Here is a 23,425-nt window from a genome sequence, read left to right as displayed (position 1 = left end):
AGTCGTCGTGTAGCAAGATCGCATCCTCGTAGCATAGCATCCTGTATAATATACCCCTTCGAATAAGCGTTGTCAACCTCTGGACTTCCTCCCCCGCCTTGACTTGGCCCGATGCGCCGCACAAAATCCGCCCCTCGTCCTCTTTCCTGATCAGAGAGAGCGGCCGGCGCAGGAGACGCGACCGAGACGCGCAGGTGTCAAGAAACGCGGGGGCGCACCACGCACGCGCACATCACACAGACAACCAGAGACTCAGGGAGATGGGATGGAAAGAGATGGTCGATATGCGATGCAATCCGTGCTCCTTCCAAAGACGAGACAAGACGATACAAGTACAAGAGTTGGCGGTGGCGCGCATGTGGCGACGAACGACTACTGCGAGACGTTGCTGATGGTGCGCTTCTCGCCCCTCAGCGACGTGATGGGGCTCCAAGCGGAGCGCGGGTCCGACGAGGCTCCGAGGGCGCCGCTGCGCATCGTCGAGCCGGGCGGCGGGCTGCGCATGGCGTTGGAGGCGTACAGCTCAAAGCTGTTGGCCTGCGTGGGCGACCGGCCGCCGTCCTGCTCGGTCGAGGCGGGGCTGCCGCGGCCCTGCGAGTTGCCCGTCCTCCACGAGGGCAGGTCGGTCGGCGACGAGATGGCACCGATGGGCGAGAGGCTGGGCCGCTCGCCAGCCTCGCTCCGCGCACCGTTCGACGTCGGGGGCGAGAGGCGGAGGCCAGGGAGGGGCAGCGAGCCGAGCGAGGGGAGCATGGACCCCGACGCCGAGGCGTGGTGGCGCGGAAGCGGCTGACGCTGTCCCTGCACCTCGCCGCTGCCGCTCCTCTGGTGCGAGAGCGGCTCGCCGTAGGGCAGCGAGGAGGCGACGGGCGCAGACTGGCGCGAGATGCGGAGAGCGGCGGCGGCGTCGGCAATCTGGACCTCGCCGAGGCCCCAGCACTCGCGCGCCTGGTTCCACCAGCGCGAGACGCTCAGCTTAGGCCGGGTCGGGTACTCGGTGCAGATGAGCAGCGCAGGCAGGGCAAACAGACCCTGTCGACCGGCGGCGCCAAAGGCGTCGAGGATGAGGAGCAGGTTGCTGTACGCGGCCGTCTTGCGCGACTGGTCCTCGTCGACGGGCGCCGCCGAGTGCAAGACGAACATGAGCGACTCGGCGACCATGTGCATCATGGCCCAGCAGCCCGCCTTGGCTGCCGAGGGGCTCGAGTCAATCTCGGCGAGCGCCTTGGCGGTCGAGTTGAGGTTGGCCTCGTCGAACCTTTCGTCCGGTCCCAGCTGCTCGGCCCAGGCGTGCAGGCTCTCCTCGCACTGGCGCGCGGCGTCGCTGGCGCCCTTGGCGTTCTCGGCGGCGGCGGACCGGGTCGCTCGCGCGTGGTCGAGCGCCCGGACAAAGACGGCAAAGATCTGCGTCAGGCTGAAGAAGGCCTTGGTGACGTCGTCGCTGTTGCTGGCGCGGAAGTTGGCGATGCAGGCATCGATCTCGTCGGCACGGACCGAGGGGGCCTGGCCGACGAGCGACGCGATCAGGATGTCGAGCGCCCAGGCCACGCAGACTAGCCGCTGGCAGCTGTTGCGTCGGACGTTGCCGCTGAAAGAGTCGCGGCTGTAGGTCATGTGGCGAGCCTCGGGGATGGCACCCTCGTGGAACCGGAGGGCGATGACCATGCGCACGCTGGCGCTCGAGTACGAGAGCGCGCGCTGCAGGCGGCCCATGCCGGCCTCGTGGGCGGCAAGGAGGCAGAGAGCCGTGGCGTTCTCCAGGCTCGGCTGCTCAAGCGCGGAGCAGCCGTTGGCGTCCTCCTCGGTGAGCATGGCGCGGGCCGCACGGGCGTAGGTTTCGCCGGCAGCGAAGCGGTGCTGCTCCTCGACGTCCTGCTGGAAGCGGGCGGCCAGGGCGTACATCGAGAACAGTAGGGCCGGCGAGACTTCCGACGTAGAAAGATCGCGGAGGAACGAGATCTCGTCGATGACCGAGCTGAATGGGTGGAGCTGGGCGAAAAAGATGCTGATGAGCTCGCGCCGGCGTTCTGGCGGCACGTCGGGAAGGCTCGATGCGGACGCAGCGCTGAGGCTTCCAAAGTGGCTGAGCGCCATCTTCGGAGACTCGCTGGACGACTTGGACGCGGGGGCAGCGGAGGGCGGCGGTGCCTGCGCCTGCGCGTGTGCTTGGCTAGACCCCCGGGGCATCGTCGAGGATGCAGCCTCCGTGTCGTGTACAACGTTGCTGGCGTAGGGCGATCTCAACGCCGCTGCGGGGTGGGGACGCGATTCGGCGTGGACGTGCGATGGCGGGGCCGAGATCATGCAGGCGCCGAGCGATTCGGAGGGATGAGGCGGGCGAGGCGCTGCTGATGGCGCGATGCTGCTGCTACCGCTAAGTGGCGAGTTGGCGTTGCCATTGGCGTTGGGGCCGGCTCGCGCCGTCGGCAGGACCATCTTTCCGTTGGCGTCCGAGTAGCAGCATGTCCTGCCGCTGAAGTCGCAGTTGGAGCATGGTAGTCCGCCGTCGCATCGCCTCTTGGCCTTGTGGCAGGCGACGCAGGCCTGTGATCGATGGGTGAAGAGAGAACAATTGCACACGGCTGTCAGCATGGGCGCAGGCCGAAACGGACGGTCGTCGACGCCGACGGACGTCGAGGCGTGCGCGTACCTTTTGAAGGCGCTTGCGCTTGCGGCCGGTGGCGGCGTAGACGGTGGTGCCGTCGGCGGTGATGACGGTGGTCGGAGTGGGCATGGGCTGGTCTAGATCCTTGGCGCCGCTGGTGTTGTGCGACAGAGGGGCGCGCGACGAAGACGACGAGGAGGCGACAGAGGGCGACGACCACGAAGGCTGGTGAGGCTGGGCGTAGGTCGACGGGCCCGCAGATGCATAAGTCGAGTGGTGGAAGGAGCGGCTGGCGTCCCAGGAGGACGAGAAGGGTGCGTGGGGGAGTCTCGACATGCTGGGCGGATTGGCGAGCATGGCCTTTGGCGAAGCTACGATGCGAAAGGGGGGCTGGATGTAGGTCGGTGATGAGCTACGGACAATCGATGGCCAGCCCTTTGCTTGCGAGAGAGGTTCGAGTGTAGGTCGGGAGTCGAGGCAGCGAGATGAAGAGGTACCCGTAGGGGGAGGCAAAAGGGTTCGGCGCAGGCTAAGATGGGAGGGGAGGGGCCGGCTATATGTAAGAGCGAAGTCGCGGGGAGGGGGCGGGGCACCTCAGCGGGCGGGGAAGCGGCGGGTCGGCGCAAGAGGGGGCCGGTACCCAGGGGGGAGGGCAGGAATAGGGAAACCGTCCCAAGGCGGATAGGGAGCTGGCGACGAGGCGGAGGCCAAGGCGAAGGCGATGCCAAGACCCGTCGACGAACGTGGCGCGCGAGAGCGACGACGATAGGCAGGCTAGGCAGCGGCGCTACGAACTACGAGGCGAGGACGACGACGACGACGACGACGACGGCCAGCTCCGCCGCGCCGCCGCCGCCGCCGCTCGCTCGCTCGTTTTGTGCCTTCCGGCGGCGGCGGCGGCGGTCAAGTCGAGGCCATGATGCTTGGCCGGCCCGCCTGCCCGTGGGCCAAGCAGGGAGTCAGGCTTGGCACAAGAGAGAGGCCACATACAGCAGGCGGATCCACCCGAGAGGCAATACGCGGCAAGGCAGCAGGCAGGCCAGCGAGCCAGCAGCCGCAGGAGCGCGCCAAGCCTTTTCTCCCGTTCAGTCAAAGCAGCTGGGTCAGCCAGCAGCCAGCAGCCAGGCAGGCTACAGGCAGGGCCCACCGACGCGCCGTCGGCCTGCCAAGGCGGATCAAAGCAGCAGCCGAAGCGAGGCCAGCGGGCCAAAAGTCTTGGCAAAGGGGCACGCCGACGGCGAGGCGCTGGCGTAGGCGCTGGCCTGCGCCTGACTACCCAAAATAGCTGGCTGGCCAGGTAGGCCAGCCATCCCTTCCGTCTTCGGTGATGGGACTTCCGCTGTCCATACAGGCAGCAGCTCCCGTCGTTGTGGCCCGGACGAGCCGGAGGACAGGACAGGAGGAGGGCGTGAACGTGGTATCATACAGTACCCACCCGGCCTGGCCGTGAAACGGTGTACGCGACAGTGCCATCCTCGCTCGACGCACCACACTTGCCTACTGTAGCCTGTATGACCCCCTGTGGCCTTGGCACCCGTGATCCGACGCAGTTCGCGCCCTCAGTCTTGGCGCGGCGCCTCCTCGCGCTACCCGCGCCCACCTTTCACCTGTCGTCTCGACTTCGATCGACATGTTCAGCTGAGGCCAATACAGACTGTATCGTCCCCTCTGTTCCTGCGATGCTCGGGTGAGGACTGCCGTCCAGGGCAGCGACGTGGACCTTGCGGGCACCGGGCAGGCAGATCCTCGTCCAGCCCGGCAAGCCCGACTGCATTCGACGCACGCGCTACCGTCACGCAGTTTCAGGCCGACGGTTGGGAAAGAGCCGCCAGCACCCGAGGCAGGTGGAAGGCCGCCTAGCCGTACGTGCGTGCGTGCGTGCGTTTTCAGGCAGCGCTGGTTCCTGCAGCCCTGCAGCCCGACAAGGCTTGGCATCGCCATCACCGATCACGTCCCCCCGTCCCAGGCGACGACCGAGGACATGGTCCTTCGGTTTGTCGAGGTAGATATGATGGGGGCCCATTTCTAGTCATCCTCCATCAACGACAGCAGAGAAGAAAAGCGGCGTCCGTCGCAGAGTCGCGAGACTACTCGCGCTCCAGCGGAACAAGGGGCTAGTGCGCGTTGGCGGACCAGCGCCAGGGCCCGGCGGGAAGTGCCAAGCAAGAGAGAGAGCAGCGGGCGTGGTCGGCGCTGGGCCTTGTCGCCATGCAATCGTGCGGCGGGCATAAGGCCGGCGGCATAGCGGCGGCTTGCGTACGCTCAGCGTCGCCGCTCAAACGCCTGCCTCAGCCTGGGAGCACCGCGGCCCCCAGGCTGTTGCGACCCGACCCGGTACTGCCGGTAGCCAGCCAGGCAGCGCTTGCTCCGCGGTGCTGCGGTCGACCCTCGGTCCAGCCAACCTGATCGCTGCCGCTTGTCTGATCTCTCCGTGACCACTTCCTATCTCTTTGTGGCGGCCAGTCAATCGAGCTCCGGACAGTGCCCCGCGTTCAGGTGTCCACAAGGGACCTCACGGTGGCACCTGTGCGTATGTCTGCCAAGCCTCATCGCGCGGCGAGCCACCCGTCTGCGGCTTCGTCGCTGCCAAAATCCAAGGCTTGGCTTCGTTCGAGGGACCGGTACCGTGTCCAGGGGATCCGCTCGTGTGCCGACAGCGGTACATGGTGACCGAAGAAGGTACCGGTACCGGCATCGTACTTGGCGCTGGCCCCGACACTCCTGCCTTGGCTTGCCCCGTCAGACTTCAGCTGGACGCTCGTTGGCGATGACGGACTAGTGCTCAGAAGGCATCGGCGCGCGTGGCCTCTCTTTCTTGGCAGCACGGCCACGCCGTCGGCGCCGTAGGTCTTGCCCTTGATGGTGTCATCTGTTCGCCTCGCCGACCCCTCGTTCTTGGCATTCATCCGAACCTCGTGGCAAGGAGAATCCGAACTGCCATCTGGGACGTGGGTGGCGCTCAACGTTGGCCGGATCCGAAGGCGAGCAGGACGACGGCCGCCTTGCAACCGTGAGCCCACCTTCGACGTCGGGAGACGGAACGGCCCGGACGACAGCTTGATCGCCATGTTCTGACAAGCCGCGATCAACAGTAGTCTCCCGATGGGAGCCAGGTTCCTGCAGCATCCGTGCAGCTCGTATGTTCGGTGCGAGTATGACGTCCGGGCCAACTTGCTCGACGCGATGCTCTACTAGACGGGCGATGGAGAGAGTGATACCATCGCGATGGTATCTGTCCCGGCGTTTGCTGGGGCAGCGAGAGGTGGCTGGCGTGTCCACGACTCTCAACGCCGGCCCATCACCACAAGTATCGAGGGCGTTTGATTCGCTCTGTGGACAAGCGGCTGCGCTTTCGAGTCAGTACGACGATGCCACCTGCCCCTCGAGCCGTCACGTCGATCCTTGTCTTTCAGGACGATGGCCTGCCATGATTCACGACGTCGAGGTGCTGACCGCGCACTACCATACGATGCAAGAGCGCTGCCTCGCCGCCTGACAGCCAGCACGCAGAGAGGCTTTCGTCGGTCTATGCGATGGCGCGCCGGCGAAGCCCTATCCTCGTTCGTCGACCTGTCGGTTGTGAGGTGTCGCTCGTCATGCACCCGAGGCAGCTCAGAAGCCGCTCAGCATCCACCAATTCGCCCCAGTCGAGTTGTCGAGCGAGACCGGGACCGCACGACGTCGGCTGCCACGCAACAGGCAGGCAGCCGTCGAGGCGCGCATCCGCTTGCTGCGGTGTGACTACAGATCTCCGGACTCTGAGAGGAGGATGGCTTGCGAGCTTGTCGCCCGATGTCGGTGGCGCAGCCGTCGGCCTGGCCCGGACGGTTGCGAAGCTGGGAGGAGAGGCCTGTGAAGCTGGCGCGGGGCCGCGGCGTGGGGCAACGGTTCCTTGCTTGCTTGACCGAGGTTTGCCCAGCCTAGCCTGCCCCTCTGCCCAGCGCAAGCAGTCCCGGCAGCGCAGCGCCGCGACACTCTCCTGTCGGATTTCAAATCGTTGGAATTTCTCGCAATCCGGCGTTGAATTCAAATGACGGCGAGGGGGGAAAATTTTCCCCATTTTCAAACGACGGTTTGGCTGGCCAGTCTGGCTGCCCCTGGCCCTCTCCCCTGCCTGTTTGGGGGGCAGCCGCGCGTGCGAGGCGAGGCAGGACCAAAGGGCGGGCCGAGGCCCGAGAGGGCAGGGCCAGGCCAGCAAGCTCAGGCAAGGCTGGCCTTTGACAACGCGCGCGAGAGAAGCGGCCGGCCAGCCAAGTCAGCCAGGCCCCGGGTGGGTTTCCAAGGAGCGAGCAAGGCAAGCAAAGCCAAGCAGGCCTCTGGACACGCCAGGCCAGCCACGGCTGAGGCGAGCCTGGGGGATGATGACGAGCAGCGCGACAGCCAGAGAGGGTGGGGGATATCGCCGCAGCCCCGTCGGCTGCCGCAGTTGCCCAACGACCACCACCACCACCACCACCACCCTTTCCGACCCTTCCGCCCATCCGATCCAGTCCCCTCGTTTCGCCTTTCCCTCGACGTCGTGCTGCTCCCGGCCTCCCACCCACCAACGCCTTGGAGACAGGTCCTTGCGGCCAGTTGACAAGCGGGCGGGGCTACTCTGCGACAGCCTTCATCGTTGGTCCACAAAGGCGGCTCGTCCCTGGTCGACTCATTGGGGTTCGTCCTCGCCGGTCTCGGACCTTGCTGTGGCGGCATCGACTCGTCCTTCGATCTCTTCCTCCGCCTCGGGCGCGATCGGTCTTCTCTCTCCACCTCTCTCGATCTCGTCGCGAGTCGAGGAGTGAGAAGCCCCCTTGCCTCTCGCGGAAAGAAGAAACAGAAAAGGCGCTCGAGTGCCCACCAGCGGGATCGACTTGCGAGGTTTCCTGGCCCCATTGCGAAAGCGGACCGCCTCATCCTTGGCCACCTGAGGTCCCTCTTGCGATCCGGCCGCCTCCTCGTGCTCAGCCTGCATACAGCCTGCCCCGTCCTTCTCCGCCGCCTTGGGCCAAGCTCGAGGGAGCCTAGAGGGCCACGGGCTGCATACTGGCCGGCACTTAGAGGAGCGAGCGCATCCCAGGAGGCTCCGGCTTCGACCCCTTCCCGCCACGGCGACCCGACCGGCAGTCAGGACCACGCTCGTCGCCACCTCTCTGTCGTGGCACTTGCCTTGCCCTCTCCGGTCCTCCCCGCCCCAGCTGGGTAGCATCTCCTCGATCGACACTCTACTCCGGTAGCGATCGCCTTTCGATCTCGCGACCCACACCCTCCCGACACCTGGGGCAGCCCCCGCGGGGTCCCAGCCTTCCGTTCGACAGAGACGCCTTCATTGTGCTGCTCTCTTCCCGGTCCCATCCACCTTTACGACTTCCCTTCGACTCGTGTCTCTGATCTTCGCCTTCGACGACCGGCGACCTCGCCGTTCGCCTTTTTTCACCCCACCCCATCGACCGCCACCCGAGCTTCGCTCCTCGACCGCTCGATTGCGCCATCCGTCGCATACCCCCCTTCATCTTCGTTTCTCCCTCGTTCCTAGGCCCGCCTCAGACCTTCTTCTTCGCCTGCTCCTCCGTTCGATCCTTTGTTCTTCGTGCCCTCTCCGACCCGGCATTGGCCCAAAATTTCGCTTCCGACCCAAGTTCAGCTCCACCTACATCTTCGCCGGTTGCTTCCGCACTTCGGTGCACCGCATCCCAAACTTCTCCACCCACGTCACGTCCGACTCGGAAAGGCCGCTTGGCATCGTCTCGTCTCACCGCGGCGAAGCCAGCAGCGCCTTCCGTGCGCACGTCGCCTTTTCTCGAAGACATGGCCTTCCAGCATCAGGGGGCCTATGCCGGCCCGTACGCAGATCAGCGCGGCGGGTTCGGTCGCGGCCACGGGCAGGAGGCTCCGCACCCGCCTGCCGCCGTCAACTATTCCTCCTACGCTGCCAGCATGAATGCCGACGCCACCTTCCATCCGCAAGGCGGAGGTTGGATGCACGGCCATCAGGCACCGTCTCAGGCTCATGCGCAAGCCCACGCGCAAGCTCAGGCGACGATGATGCAGCAGCACCCGGACGAGTACGCTGCTCAGATGGGCATGTGGCAGCCTCCGCAGGCCCCGAGGATGAGTGCGGCCGCCGCGCGAGCCTCGTCGCTCGCCGCGGCCGCCGGCGCATACTCCGCCGGCTGGTACGGCGGCCACGGCTATCCGTATGGCGGCGGCCATTTCGCGCCAGCACACCATGGCGGTCCGTGGTATGCCTCCGCCGGTGGTCACCCGATGCTCGCGCGCCAGCCTCAGACCCACCAGGATCTCGAACATCAACTGATCCTCCATCACCAGCTGTCCAAGCTGCAGCAGGAAGAACACCACCGCGCCGACCAGTCCCGCCAGCCGCAAGCGGCCCATGTCCCCGACCGCCAGGTCTACCCTGACCACCGCCACGTCTCTCACCACCACCACCACCATCCCCATCACCCGCACCAACCTACTCATCATCAACCCCAGCACCTCTCCGAGCGCCTCGACTACGAGGATCCTCGCGGCTTCGCAGCCGATGATCGCCATGCCGCGGACTGGCATGGACGCGACCCGTACAATGCAGCCAGCACGGCGGGCCACTTCCGGGGAGGCAACGATCGCTGGTCCTCGGGCCGGCCTCAGCGGGGTGATGAGCCGCTCGATCACGTCAACCATGCCATTCGACGTGCCGAGGCTCATCGCGCCGCGCAGGAGTGGCAGGATGGCCGCCCCGTTGCTGGAGCCTGGACGCAGGCGCCCGTCGGTGCCATGGCTCCAGGCGGCTTCGCTCAGCAACTCCCGCCCATGCAGGATGTGTATGCTCCTCGACCGCAACTGCAACGCGATGACGTCGGCTTTGGCGGTGCCCACGGGCCGACTTCCGTCTACCCAGACCGTCGGAACGGCTCACACGCCGCTGGATGGGAACATGCTCCCCACCAGCGCGCTGACCGCCACCATCGGAACGACCAGTCGCGCTACGACGCTCGGCATTGGGGTCGCGTCCAGGACAGCGAGGAGGCTGCCTATCACGCCGACGGAGGCCACCAGCGCTGTCCGCCGCGCGGCGACGCGGAGCTCCCGTATCACGACCAGTATGGTCGCAGGCAGCCGTTCGAAGGCGCCTTCCGGGATGCTCAGCTCGATCCTGGCCGCCGCGGCGCTTTCGTCGGGCTTGGCGATGTGGCCATGTCCGCGCAGGCCAAGGACTGGAACCCTGCCGCATCTCGGCTTGAATCCCATGCGATGGCCGAGGACGTTGACCAATGGGGTCGAGCTCGTGACCAGCATCACATGCAGCGCGCTGCGGAAGTCGAGAGGGACGCCAATGCTGCTGCTGCTGCTGCTGCTGCCGCCGCCGCCGCCGTCGACCGTACTGCGGTGCCGGAAGACCACCCGCACGTACCGCCGCCGAGCGCCGAGATGCCCGACGCCCAGTCCAAGGGTCCTGCCCCTCCTTCGCCCGACACCCTGGACAAGTCGTCCGTGCCCATCGCCGCCTTTGGTGCTCAGGTCGTCTGGAATGCGTCTGCCGCCTTCTTCGACGCCGGCATCCTCTTCCAAGCTCAGGAGGTCGAAGAAGAAGCTGCCGCATTCGCCTACGGCAACGAGGGCAGCGACGACACTCGATCGGGCGGTGGTGGTTCGGTCCCTTCGAGCTCGTCGACGCCGTCGCTCGCGACTCCCTTGCTTTCGCCGTGGTCGACCGCCAACTTGCTCAAGAGTCAGCCTAGGGACTGGAATGCCTTCCAGTCGCCCTTTGGCCCGGAAAGCACCGCTGCGCTGCGCACGGCCAACCCGGGACTGGGTCTGTCTGGATCCAGCGGCATCGTCAACACCGAGTCGGTCAGCCAGCTCCACCGCCTCGCGGTCGGCGCCAGCAGTGCCTCCAAGCTCGGCGGCGCTGGTGCCCACGCCTCGAACGCCGCCGCCACCGCAGCAGACGCCCGCCGTCGACACCGGATCTCGAGCGGCTCGACTGGCGGACACAGCTCTGGTGCGAGTTCTGCCACAAGCTCGGAGCCCGGGACGCCATCCTCGCTGGGCAGCCACAGCCCTTCGCTCAACCCGATTGCGGGCACGCGGAGCGACGGCGCGACGTACTCGGCGCCCCACCCGCCCGTCGGGCTCGGGCTCGATCGCTCGCAGTCAGAGTCGGCGGTCTACCCGCATGGCGGCAGGGCGGCGCGCAAGGCGTCCAGCTCGCCCAGGTGGGCCGACCGCGCGCGTGACAGGATCCTCTCTGCGCTCCGCCTCGTCTCTCCCGAGTGGCGTTGGAGCGCCAACCCGGAGGACTTTGTCTCGCTCGTAACCGCCAACGACCAATTCGATGGCAGCCGGATGCATCGCTCGCCCGCGCTTGGCGGATCGGCCCTCCGCAGCCGATCTCCGCGCGACTCGGTCGTCGGCGCCGTCTCGACACACGCCAGCGAGCCGAGTCCGGCCTTCCGCCGCTTTGCCCACCAGGTGCTCGCGCAGACCCTCCTCTCCCCGACGGCCTTCTTGCTCGGCATCCTCTACGCGCTGCGCCTGCCCTACCTCGCTCTGATGGCTGATGGCTCAATGGATCCCGAGGCGGTCGAGCTGTTTGCCCAGCCCACGTCGGCGGCGCCCTTCAAGCTGTTCACGCTCGGCATGATGATCGCCAACAAGCACCTCGACGACAACACGTTCACCAACAAGACGTGGAACGAGGTGACGGGCATCCCGCTCCTCGAGCTCAACCAGATCGAGGCCTACTTCCTCAAGCGCTGCAACTACGAGGTGGCGGTGCCCGACGACACCTGGGTGGCCTTCCTGCAGAATGTCAAGGCACGCGAGGAGGTGATGGCCATCGACGAGCGCGCTACGGGCAAGTCTACCGGCGGCGAGGCACGCCGATCGTCGTTTGATCGCACGTCGCTTGTCGCGGCCGGCGACCAGGAATGCCGCAAGCGCATGCTGCTGGTGCTCGAGGAGGCTCTCGCGCCCTTTGAAGCGGACCCACAATTTAGCCTCGATGGGCCGCCGCCAGCGGGGGAGTCGGACAGGATTGACGACGCCGACGATCTCGCCTCCGCCGCTGCTGCCTCGGCGCAGGCCCAGGCGTCGAACGCGTGGGGCAGGATGCAAGAACGACGCCCCTCGTCGTCGCTCCACGCCCATCATCAGCACTGCCACTCTGCGCCCGCGATTGCGACGGGCATGTCGGCGATCAAGGGCGGCGCCGCGTCCGACGTCGCCAAAGGCAACAAACACGTCGTCGCTGACGGCCGCGAAGGCGGTGACGACGACGACGACGACGCGTTCGACGACGAGTACTCGCCCTTTCCACCGTCGCAGCACGGCGCGGCAGAGCCCCAGCGCAGCGGCCTGAACCGGACCCAGTCCGACTTTGACGGCCGACACTGCCGACCGCTGGCGTCGTCGTCGCTGTCGTCGCTTCGGTCGCACGGTCCGTCGTCGTTCTCTGGGCCGCTGGTGCCCTCTGCGCTGCTCAATGGCGGTCGCGCCTTGCTTCACGGTGGCAGCGCGTTTGCCCCGCTGGCCACGTCGGCCTGGTCTCACAACTGAACGGCGGTCCCCCGATCGACGACCTTCACCATGCCACCGCTCCACCACCATGCGCCTGCGCCTGCGCCTTCCCTCTGCCTCGGCCCTCGGCCTTGGGTGCCTTTGGCGCGCCCGCGACCCTCCTCGACCCTGACGCTGTTGTGCTCTGTTCTGGCGACGTGATACCTTGTCCGGCCGTGTCGTTTCTCGCTTCCTGGCGTCGTCGATTTCGCCTTCTTCCACCGTCCGACTCTTCAAAAAGTACAAGTCCTCGGTGGCGCGCCTGCCTGCCGAGGCCGTCTGGGGTGACGCCGCCGCCGCCGTCGCCGAGACGATAGATATCCCTCGCCTCTTTCCCGAACGCATTCCAGCAGAAGTGGCCTTTTTCGCCCTTGAACCTGCCCTCTGCTCGCTGTCTCTTTTCCTCGCTCTCTGTCGTTTCGTCCTTCTTCCTCTAACCCTTTCACCCTCGCTCTTCCCCCTCTTTGTCTCTTGGTCCCTTGTCTCTATCCCCCCCTTTCGTCGTCGATCCGGAGGCGTTTCGACCCGTGGTTGGGTCGTTGTTTCGTAGCCCGTTGGACGCGCTGGTCCGATCTGGCAGTCTGACGGGTGGTGGTGGCGTCGTCTTACCACGTCGACGCCCGATTCCGTGTCGATGATTGATGACTTATGAAAGTTGGCAGCTTTTTCTCGCATCGCGTTCCATGCGCTCGTAAACCGTGGCTCCCAGGCTGCTTGTTTGAGTTGAGCGGCGGGCGGTGTGGCTGAGTTGTCGGTGGTGGTGATGCGGGCAGTCGGGCTCGAGGGTTGGGCCGCGGCCTGACTTGGCCCTGGCGCGATGGTCTGTGGGGTCGGGCCCTGGCCCTGGCCTGGCCTGGCCTGGCCTGGCCTGGCCTGGCCGGAACGGCGGCACGTCCGGGGCCCGGCCAGCAGAGAAGCAGTTTCCAGGGTCCCGCGGCCGCTGGCTGGCTGGCGGTCAGGCTGGCGGGCTGCAGGTCTGCTCTCCACCATCGCCCAACGCAGCGCAGCGACAGGCCCCAAACGCCAAGCAAGCCGGCCAGGCCAGGCCAAGGCAGGCCAGGACACGGCAGGCAGGGCACGCGTACGTCGACGCAGACCTACATACGCCATCATCGCTCTCTCTGACACCACGCCCCGGCCTTTCCTGCCTGCCAGGCCACGTCCACCCTCTCGATGAACTGAAAACCGCCTTTGGCCTCCAGAGAGAGAGGTCTCGTCGCGCTCAGCTGACCAGCCTATCGCTTCTCGCTCTATCTTCTCTCTCTGTAGGCAGACCGACGTCGATCGACTCGAGCGCCGACGGCTGCCAGCCAACCAGGTACGGCACCAAGGGCCCGAGCCAGCCCCGCCTGTCGGCGCCTGCCACGCTCCGCCGTCTTGACGAGCGAGCAGCCCCCCGCTGCGGCGTAGTTCATGTTGGCCTCTGCGGCATCACCTGTCTGGCCGTCGGTCAGGCCCGAGAGCAGGGCAGGGCAGGGCAGGGCAGGGCAGGGCAGGGCAGGGCAGGGTAGGGTAGGGTAGGGTAGGGTTTAGCCGCCCACCCGCCGCCGCCCTCTGCCCCATCGACTCTCTTCGGAACAACGGGCAGACGGTACTTATACACGTATGCGCAGACCCACGTCGTCGACGCCCGGCCTGGTCCCCCTCTTCTCCCCCTCTTCTCCTCCTCTCTCCCCCTCTCTTCCCTCCTGCTGGCTTCCGGCTCCTTTCCTTGCACATCTCCTTCGGCACCGGCACCGCACCGCAACCCATCCCAGCGACGCCTGACCACCATGTCGACCTCGACCTCGGCCCCGACCCCGTCCTCGTCCTCGGCGACGCCGCCGACGCCCATCATTGTGTGGTGCCACCCGCGCTCGTGCTCGACGGCCTTTGAGCGCGCCCTCATGCAGCGCTCCGACACCCACGTCTTCCACGAGCCCCTGGGCGACCCCTTCTACTACTCGCAGTCGCGCGCCTGCAACCGCTACGACGACGACACCTGCAGGGCCACCGAGCACTGGAACACGACCCTCGAGAGCGTCACCCGCTCCCTCCTCGTCGCCTCGCCCGACGCCGCAACCCGCCCCGAGTCGCTGGCCCCCAACAAGCAGTGGCCCCCCAAGTACGTCTTCATCAAGGACATGGCCCAGTACATCTTCCCCGCCGACCGCCTGCGCCGCCTCCACCCAGAGTCCAAGGTCTACCCGGCCACCAAGTCCAACTCGGTCCCCTCGACCCCCCAGCTCCACCAGTCGGGCGACTACGACCCGCTCGAGAACCCCACGGTGCTGCCCACCTGGCTCCTCCGCCGCTTCAAGCATACCTTCCTCATCCGCACCCCGGAAAAGTCGGTCCCGTCGTACTGGAAGTGCGTCGAGGAAAAGGCGGCCGGCTTCGAGTACTTTGACGGCGCAGAGGCGGGCTACGCCGAGCTGCGCATCCTCTACGACTGGCTCGCCAACCCCAAGTCGACCTTCAACACCTACTCGGCCTCGCCCGACGACGAGTCGAGCAGGCCGGGAACGCTGCAGCACCAGCCGCTGCCCCCGCCCCTCATCGACGCAAAGGTCCTCCTCGCCCACCCTGAACACACCGTCTCGCAGTACTGCCACGCCGTCGGCATCCCCTTTGACAGGCAGATGCTCAGCTGGGAGTCGGGGCCCGTCGAGGAGTGGAAAAAGTGGGGCACCTACCACAAGGGCGCCGAAAACTCGACGGGATTCCAGAACCAGGCCCCGGAACCGGCGCAGCAAAACGGCGGCGACAAGAAAAAGCCGCTGCCGAGAGACGTCGAGCAGACCATCGAGGCGTGCATGGCCGACTACCAGTACCTCGCCGAGCGGACGACGATCAAGGAGCCCTAGAGAGCGGCGAGGCGCCAATACAGAAAGCGACCTGCCGGGCGAGGCAGTCGAACAGAGCGGCGGACGCCGAGGGCGGCCCTGGTGGCATCGCACGGCCAGAGTGCTTTTTTCCCCCTCCTTCTTCATCTCCATCTAAACGATTGCGCGACGGTACAATAGCAGCACGACAATGAGCAAAGATAGATACAGAGAGTACCGGCTGCAGCGCCGGCCGACCCCGCTCAGTTGGGCAGGGCGTCGCCGTCGCCGCCGCCGCCGCCAAACTCGCCGACGACCCAGTCGACAAACGCGGACCACTGGCGGTCAAAGTCGAGCTCCCACTTTTGCCTCTGGTGCTCGTCGGCGAGGGTATACCGGATCGACCTGCGCGCAATGACGCCGAGGCTGGCGAGGGACGTGGCGTCGCTCGAGACGAGGAGCTGGTAGAAGTCGTAGCTGAGGCCGAAGTTTTCGAAAATCGACGGGTCGTCGCTCGAGAGGGTGAGGGCGACGTTGTCGTTGAGCAGGGCAAGGAGCGACGGATGGCTGGCGACGCTCGAGGCGTAGCCGAGCACCTGGTTGGAAATCGGGCAGCATTCGACGGCCACGTCGCGCTCTTTGACGAGCGATACGAGGTGCGGGTGGCGCGCCAGGCTGAGGGCGTGGCCCAGCCGGCGCGTGTCGAGGAGCAGCGCATCGTACAGGTTGCAGTCGGCCGGTCCGCCGTCGGACAGGGTCTCGCCCGCGTGGAAGACGAACGGGATGGTGGGCAGCCCTTGCTCGGCGACGCGGCGACGGAAGCGCAGCAGCTCCGGAATGTAGGCCTTGAGCGGTACGCCCGGGTCCTCGTGGCCCACGAGGTCGAATCCGACAATGAGGTCCGGGAAGCGGCGCTTGAGGTCGATGCAGTCGTCGCAGTACCAGCGCAGCCGCTCGTTGTCGACGATGCGCACCGTCACGTAGATGATGCGCGCGCCCCAAAAGGCGACGTCGGGCTCGTCGCGCGCCAGCTCGGCGCGCGCCTCGTCGACGGCCTCGCCAAAGATGCGCACCCACTCGGCGTGGCCCAGGTCGCGGCGGCCGTCGGCGCGCACCATGGCCTCGTCGAAAAAGTTCATGCGCACCTCGGTATAGGCGATGCCGTCGCGGGCGTGCGACTTGAGCATCTGCTTGATGTAGCCGCGCAGCGTCGGCTCGTAGCCCAGCAGGCCGCCGATGACGTGGAACGTCTTGATGAATTTGGCCCACGCCTGCTTGCTGTTGGTGTGCGGCGGCTGGTGCAGCGAGGGCGTGAGCGTCATCAGGCTGTGGACGTAGGCGTCGAAGCGGTTGGCGCGCTGCCGCGCGTCGGTGGTCGGCGCCGCCGGGGCCGGAAAGAGGTACGAGGGCACCTCGCTCGCCACGTCGCGGTAGGGGTGCGGGAAGGGGAACGAGGAGCGCGCCTCGCCAAAGGGGACCCAGGTGTCTGGCTGGTAGTTGGCCGTCCAGATCGACGCGCCCTTGCCCCTGGCCGCCTCGACATCGGCGGCGGGCAGGACGAGGAAGGTGAGCTGGCAGTCGTCGGCGTAGAGGGTCGCCTCATCGACGAGGGGCATGTTGGCCTTGACGCACATGGCGTCGGTCTCGACGGCGCGCGCAATGAGCCAGCGCGCATCGACGCTGCCGTCAAAGTGGCAGTGGAGCAGCGCGCCCTTTGGCATGCGGCGGACGATGCGCCAGAGCCGCAGCTGGTCCTGGTTGCGCCGCCACGCCGCCGCCGACTCGAGGTCCTCGCTGCGAAACAGGCCGGCCTTGCGCGCACCCTGGAAGTCCATCCCGGCGTACCTGGACAGATGCGGCGCGGGCGCGGGCACGGGCGGGTGCGGCACGACGGTGGTCGTGGTGCCGTCGCTGTTGTTGGTGGGCGGCGCGACGTCGGGCTTGTTGGTCTCCCACACGCTGGCCACCTCTTGGTCGCGGATCGACGAGACGATGCCCTGCGCGCGCCGGCCCGCGGGCGAGAGCGACTGGATGGCGGCATAGTCGTACCGCTGCGACCTCTCCTCGTGGATGAGCGACTGCCGTGCCGCGGCGTAGGCGGCCAGCTCGTCGTCGTCGCCGCCGCCGTTGGCGCGGCCATTTGTCGCCGCGCCGGCGCCATTGATCGGGTTGCCCATCCCTCTTGCCTTTGCTTGCTGCGTCGACCGTGTTCTATGCGTTGTCTATGCCGAGGCGATCTTGGGGGTATATGTGGCGCAGTCTAGTCTATGGGGCGGGGGGCGATGACGGCTGACGGTGGGCAGAGGTAGAGCAAGGGGGCAAGGAGCCAGGCCGAGGGGGAGGGGGTTTCCCCGCCTTGAGGGTCCACGCCGCGTGGTCTGCCGGGCTTGGCTTGGGCAAGCAAAAGCCGGAGGAGGCCGAGTGCCGGAGTCGAATCGAACCAGATCGGGCCAGTGGGTCGATTCGATGTCTTCGGGGTTTCTGGAATTTCGGAGCCGTGTCGTCGCCGAAAATAGTGCGAGCGGCGACGTCAGCCCGGCCGGATGACGAGCCAGCCAGCCGCGCCGCTCGACCGCGTCGACTCATTTCAGCCATTGGGCCAGCCCAGCCCGCAAGCGGCCGGAAGGCCGCAGGTTGATCTATGAACTCACAGGCAGGCTAGGCCAGCATAGTGGCCGCCGCCGCCGCCGCCGCCGTCGCCTAAGAAGAGCAAGCCAGCGGGTCGTCAAAGCCCCCTGCCAGGAAGCAGAAGCAAGGCCGGCCGGTTCGATGGCGGTGCTGCCTGGTTGAAAACCGCATGGTCACAGGGGCGCATGAGGCAGGAGAGGAGGGGCAGGCAGGCTAGGCAGACCAGGCAAGCAGCACGCACGCCAGGCCAAGCGGCGGCTGGACCGGATGGGCCCGTCGGTTCATCCGGATGGCGGTGCGGCGAGCGGCGAGCGGCGGCCTGGCCCGCCGGACTTGGGTTCGCCCCGGCCTGCCTGCCTGCCCGCCTGCCTGCCTGCGAGCCTCTCTGTTGTGCCCGCGCGGGCAATCACCGCTCGACGCCGCGGCGCAGCATCATCACGCCAGAGAGAGAGAGAGGCTCGCCCGCCGCCGTCAGAGCTGGACAGGCCTGTCAGGCAGGATCAGACGACGGCGGCGCTGCTTCCCTCCACCGCGGCAGCTCACCCTCTGCCTCTTGGGCCCCAGGGCAAGCCAGGCAGCCAACCGGCCAGGCAAGGCAGAGGCGCACCCCCTCTCCCTTTATCAACCGCCGTCACGGCTCAAACCCACTTCCTTTCCTACTCCCCCCCCCCCCCCCCCCCTCCCACCCACCACCGATCCTATCCGTCCTGCACAGCTGCCCCCTCCGGCTCCTCGATAGACTGATAGCAAGCTCGCCAGCTCCATCTCTTTGACATTACATCCCCTCTTGCGCCCTCTCTCGATCTTCCTCGAGGTCACCCTGCCAACACCACCACCACCACCGCCACCGCCACCCTCCCAAAAAACGGCCCGCAAGCCAGAGAGCGTCATCCAACCGATGGCAGAACCCGTGGCTAAATATGATCCAGACCCCGCCCACCTCTGCCTAGGTCCCTCGCCCTCTCGCACCCGCGCCCACCGCCGCCGCACCACCCGAGCCAAGCGCACCAGCCCCTTCTCCCTCGCCAGCCTTGGTCTCGTCGCGCTGATCCTCGTCAGCCTCCTGGCTCCAGCCGTCGTCTCTCGGCACATCGACACCGCCGCGCCCGCAGCCTCTGGCCCGCTCAATCTCCGCAGCAGCAGCAACAGCCATCACCACAAACACCAAGATGATCGACAGATAGATGCACGCTCCACGGACGGACCCGCGGGTCTCTCCTCGCATTTGAACGAACTCTTGAGCGATTCCTTCGCCGCATCCCAAGACGGCCACTTTGACCTCGCCTCGATCGAGCGGCTCCTCGAGGGCCTCAGCGATGCCCGCGCACAGGCGGGCCACACGCCGACGGTGCCGACACCCTCTGGACACGGCCAGGCGTCGCTCACCAAGCGCGCCGAGGCCGCCAGCGACACGTGCCACTGCGGCGAGTCGGAGCTCTCGGCCGGCCAGAAGGCCGCCTACGGCATCCTCGTCCCCATCCTCGTCGTTCTCTCGGGCCTCTTTGCCGGCCTCACGCTCGGCTACATGTCGCTCGACGAGACGCAGCTGCAGGTGCTCTCGCTCCAGGGCACCCCCGAGCAGAAGCGCTACGCTGAAAAGATCATGCCCATCCGCAAGGACGGCCACCTGCTCCTCACGACGCTCCTCATCGCCAACATGATCACCAACGAGACGCTGCCCATCATCGCCGACCCGCTCCTCGGCGGCGGCGTGCAGGCCGTCATTGTCAGCATCGTGCTCGTCGTCATCTTTGCCGAGCTCATCCCGCAGTCGGTCTGCTCGCGCTACGGCCTCGCCATCGGCGCAAAGATGGCTGTTGTCACCCGCTTCGTCCTCATCCTCCTCTGGCCCATCGCCTACCCCGTCTCGCGCGTGCTCCACTGGACCCTGGGCCCGCACCACGGCATCGTCTACCGCAGGGCCGAGCTCAAGGAGCTCGTCAACATGCATGCCGCCACCGGCGGGCGCGGCGACCTCAACACCGACACGGTCACCATCGTCGGCGGCGCCCTCGACCTGCAGGAAAAGGTCGTCAAGCAGGCCATGACGCCCATCGACAAGGTGTTCATGATCCCGCTCGAAGCCAAGCTCGACTACCACATGCTGCAGGAGATTGTCGGCTCCGGCCACTCGCGCATCCCCGTCTACCACGAGATCGAGATCCCCGTCGGCAGGATGCGCAGCGGCACCGCCACGCCCTCAAAGGGCGGCGGTGGCGGCTTCCTCAGCACCCTCAGCCGCAAGACGAGCTCCGGCACCGCCATCAACCCCAACGCCAGCGGCAACGACGACCTCAAGTCGTCGGTCGACACTGGCGACGCCACCATCGCCAGCGGCAACGGCGGCGACACGATCATGACGACCATCAAGAAGAAGAAGATCATCGGCACGCTGCTGGTCAAGCAGTGCGTGCTGCTCGATCCCGAGGACAGCGTGCCCGTCAAGGACATGGTCATCAACGCCGTCCCGACGGTGCCTGCCGACGAGCCCCTGCTCAACCTGCTCAACGTCTTCCAAGAGGGTCGCTCCCACCTCGCCATCGTCTCGTCTCGCACGCGTCGCGGATCGCCCGGCTCGTTCCTCAGCCTCGGCAACAACGACGCCGGCGCTCCGGCCAAGGCCGGCGTCACTCGCACCGCCACCGCCGCGCGCATCGACGACCTCGGCCCCATTGACGAGGAGAAGCAGCTCAGCCGCTCCGAGATCAAGGGCAGCCGCTGGTCGCGCCACCTCCGCCGCGCGCTCCACCGCGACGAGGAGCACGTCGCACCCGAGCTGGCCGATGGCTCGATCGACGTCACCCACGTCGCCTCCGAGATGGCGCAGCGCGACGTGCCCATCGGCATCATCACGCTCGAGGACGTGCTCGAGGAGCTCATCGGCGAGGAGATCCTCGACGAGTACGACTCCGAGGTCGAGCAGAATTTCGCCAAGATCAGCCCGCCCCCCAGCCCGGACCAGAAGCCCGCTCAGCCTTCCGAGGCGACGGTGCACAAGGTCAAGGAGGACGACTTTGTGCTGCCCTCGCCGTCGGTGCGGAGCCCGGCGCCCAAGGCGTCTGGCGGCGTGCTCCAGCGCCTCAAGCTGAGCCGCAACAACAGCGTCAAGGAGGCGCCCGCCCCGACCCCGACCTTCTTTGACGACGTGCCCAAGGAGTCGCCCGTCGAGGAGGTGCCTGTCGCTGCTGGCTTGCCCTCGGACGCTACGACAGCCGCCCAGGACGCCAAGGCCGACAGCGCCGACGCTGCCGGGGCTGTGTCCGCTGCCGACCCCGTTCAAAAGGTGCGCATCGGCGAGCAGACGGTGATCAACGACGACAGGCCTTCGGCGCGCTCGTCGATGACGTCGACACTCGGCCGCAAGGAGGTCGAGGGCGGCAACGGAGGCGGCGCGGGTCGGATGGCCAAGCCCGTCATTATCCGCCACCAGCCCCCCGGCGGAACGCCGTCGACGGCCATTGTCAGCGAGGCGCTGCTGCGTGGTCGCGGCTCTGGCGTGGATGGCCAGGAGCGCAGCCGGAGCGCGACGCCTTCGGGCCAGTCGAGGGCCAAGATCTTCAAGAGCTCGCCCATTGTCGCGCCCGGTGCTGCTGCCAGCGGCCCGCCGCGGAGGCAGAGAGGCATGAGCCGCGACGCCAGCTCGGGCCGTCGAGGCACGCTGCTGGCGCAGGAGTCGACGTCGGCCTCGGCCCCCTCGACGCCCGTTGTCGACTCGAGGCCGGACGAGGACGAGGCCGACGACGAGGGTGATGAGAAGAAGGCCGGCGAGTGAGTTGTAGAAGCGGGGACCGCACCCCTTCCTGCGCATTGGTATCTCCATGTCCATGTATAGTGCTGCTGCCTACTCTACCTAGCTCCGCCCCCTGCTTGAATCTAGTCGGTCGGAGCATGTACCTCCGGAGCTGTGAAGACTGGTTGCGTGTGTGATGCCGGGAGCACGAGGAGAGTCGACTGCCGCGCGAGGGTGCGTGAGAGCCGACCGGCGGCTTGCCCATGGTGGGGCCCTCTGTTTCCTCCACCCTTTTTCGACGTGATTTTTGGATTTGGGCCGCTCGAGGTTTGCGTCTGTGCGCGGTCGGTTGGTTGGTTGGTTGGTTAGTTGCTTCGAGAAGTTTTAGCCGCGCCTTCGACGCCGCCGTCGCTGTCAACCTTTCCTGTCACGCCTCCGACTCACCATACCCCCTCCGTCCATCCACACCACGCAGCGACGGACGATACCGACACGGCGGCCTCTCTTCTTGGCCCGGCATCAACGAGCTGCACGACCAGACACTCGACGACGCCGACAGCATGCCCCTCTACCCGGCCCAGGAACCGTCGCTGGACGACTTTCCCAGGCAGCCGCCGCTCGACAGCCTGCCCGACGAGCAGCCCCGCGGCGGTCTGGCGCCCTGGCGCAAGGTGGCGCTCAAGGACGATCCCATCCTGCAGCCTGCCTCGTCCTCCGACGCCAGCGATGCGCGCGACTTTGAGCGGCACGCCTCGCCCATCGTGTTTGGGTGCGGCGTCTTCGGCCACGACATGTACAACACCCAGTCGACGCTCTCGTCCTCCATCCCGCTCCAGACGGTCCGCCTGGCGCTGCGCTACGGCATCAACTCCTTCGACACCTCGCCCTACTACTTCCCCTCGGAGTTTATCCTGGGCAACATCCTCGAGCGCCTCAAGCCCGAGTTCCCACGCGAGAGCTACTTTATCACGACAAAGTGCGGACGCTACGGTCCGGACCGGCAGCACTTTGACTACTCGGCGGAGCGAGTCGAAAGCTCCATACGGGGAAGCTGCGACCGGATCCGGTGCGGATACCTCGATGTCGGGCTGATGCACGACGTCGAGTTCGTGGCCGAGCACGTCGGGCCCAGCAACGAGGCCGGGTGGGAGGCGGGCATCATTTCGGGCCTGGTCGACGGCGCAGCGGCCAATACGACGACGACGACGACGGCCAAGGAGCAAGCGCTCGACTCGCTCGGCCTGGCAAACACGCCCGAGGCGGCGAGCAGGATCCATGGCCCCGGCGACGAAAAGATCCTCGAGGCGGTGCGGACGCTGTTCAAGCTCAAGGACCAAGGGGTCGTCAGGCGCGTGGGCATCTCGGGCTACCCGCTGGCGGTGCTGCTGCGCCTATCGAGGCTGGTGGCGAGCCACGCCCCCTTCCGCCCGCTCGACGTGGTGCTAAGCTACTCGAACCACTGCCTCCACTCGGACGTCCTCGTCGGGTGGCGCGAGCTGTTTGAGGCGTGTCCCGCCGGCGTGGATGCCGAGGCGTGGACGCCGCCGACGGTGCTCAACGGATCGCCGTTCAGCATGGGCCTGCTCGTCGATGGACCCCCGCCCGCCTGGCACCCAGCCAGCGAGGAGCTCAAGCAGGCGTGCCGAGACGCCTCGGCTTCGTTGAGGGAGCGAGGCGAGAGCCTGGCCAACACGGCGCTCCTGTACGGCCTGCGTGGGTCAGAGCTGGTGGGCGGCGAGGCGGCATCGGCAGCGGCAGAAGCTCCACAACCGCAGCTGCGCACGCTCGTGGGGCTGAGCACGCCCGAGCACGTCCACTCGGTAGTCGAGGGCTACCGCGTCCTCTGCTCGCGCGACCAGGACGGCGACGACGAAGGCAATGCGGTGCCACAGCCAGGTCGAGGTCGACTGCTGTGCCAGCTCGACGACGGGGAAAAGCAGCGGCGCGCCGGAGCCTACCGGAAGCAGGTGGCGGCCGAGACCGAGGTGCGGCGGCTGTTCCAGCAGAGGGGCGTGCGCGAGTGGTCGTGGTCGAGCGGGCTGTGATTGGATGTCGTTTTCTCTCGTTCCCTCTTTCAATGATCGCCGTGATCTCCATGAAATGGTGCTACTACTGATG

General features: G+C 66.9%; 6 protein-coding genes across 6 annotated transcripts; 4 read left to right on the top strand and 2 right to left on the bottom strand.

The window, feature by feature from the left end:
• Positions 1 to 372: 372 nt before the first annotated feature.
• Positions 373 to 2,941, bottom strand: PFL1_03896 (uncharacterized protein; the record flags this gene model as incomplete). Its single annotated transcript, XM_007881419.1, has 2 exons — positions 373 to 2,544; positions 2,651 to 2,941. 2 exons carry the CDS (start codon positions 2,939 to 2,941, stop codon positions 373 to 375), a joined length of 2,463 nt encoding a protein of 820 aa, XP_007879610.1.
• A 5,451-nt stretch (positions 2,942 to 8,392) lies between these two features.
• Positions 8,393 to 12,145, top strand: PFL1_03895 (uncharacterized protein; the record flags this gene model as incomplete). Its single annotated transcript, XM_007881418.1, has 1 exon — positions 8,393 to 12,145. One exon carries the CDS (start codon positions 8,393 to 8,395, stop codon positions 12,143 to 12,145), a length of 3,753 nt encoding a protein of 1,250 aa, XP_007879609.1.
• A 1,772-nt stretch (positions 12,146 to 13,917) lies between these two features.
• Positions 13,918 to 14,991, top strand: PFL1_03894 (uncharacterized protein; the record flags this gene model as incomplete). Its single annotated transcript, XM_007881417.1, has 1 exon — positions 13,918 to 14,991. The coding sequence occupies one exon, from the start codon at positions 13,918 to 13,920 to the stop codon at positions 14,989 to 14,991; it is 1,074 nt and encodes a 357-aa protein (XP_007879608.1).
• A 221-nt stretch (positions 14,992 to 15,212) lies between these two features.
• On the bottom strand, positions 15,213 to 17,126 carry PFL1_03893 (uncharacterized protein; the record flags this gene model as incomplete). Its single annotated transcript, XM_007881416.1, has 1 exon — positions 15,213 to 17,126. The coding sequence occupies one exon, from the start codon at positions 17,124 to 17,126 to the stop codon at positions 15,213 to 15,215; it is 1,914 nt and encodes a 637-aa protein (XP_007879607.1).
• A 1,349-nt stretch (positions 17,127 to 18,475) lies between these two features.
• PFL1_03892 (uncharacterized protein) lies at positions 18,476 to 21,349 on the top strand (the record flags this gene model as incomplete). The annotated part of the gene is made up of 1 exon (XM_007881415.1): positions 18,476 to 21,349. One exon carries the CDS (start codon positions 18,476 to 18,478, stop codon positions 21,347 to 21,349), a length of 2,874 nt encoding a protein of 957 aa, XP_007879606.1.
• A 518-nt stretch (positions 21,350 to 21,867) lies between these two features.
• On the top strand, positions 21,868 to 23,352 carry PFL1_06874 (uncharacterized protein; the record flags this gene model as incomplete). The annotated part of the gene is made up of 1 exon (XM_007881533.1): positions 21,868 to 23,352. One exon carries the CDS (start codon positions 21,868 to 21,870, stop codon positions 23,350 to 23,352), a length of 1,485 nt encoding a protein of 494 aa, XP_007879724.1.
• Between the last annotated feature and the right edge of the window lie 73 nt (positions 23,353 to 23,425).

Source organism: Pseudozyma flocculosa (genome assembly GCF_000417875.1).
Source record: "Pseudozyma flocculosa PF-1 unplaced genomic scaffold scaffold00012, whole genome shotgun sequence".
Taxonomy (NCBI): Eukaryota; Fungi; Basidiomycota; class Ustilaginomycetes; order Ustilaginales; family Ustilaginaceae; genus Pseudozyma; species Pseudozyma flocculosa.
This window is presented reverse-complemented; position numbering and strand designations above follow the sequence as displayed.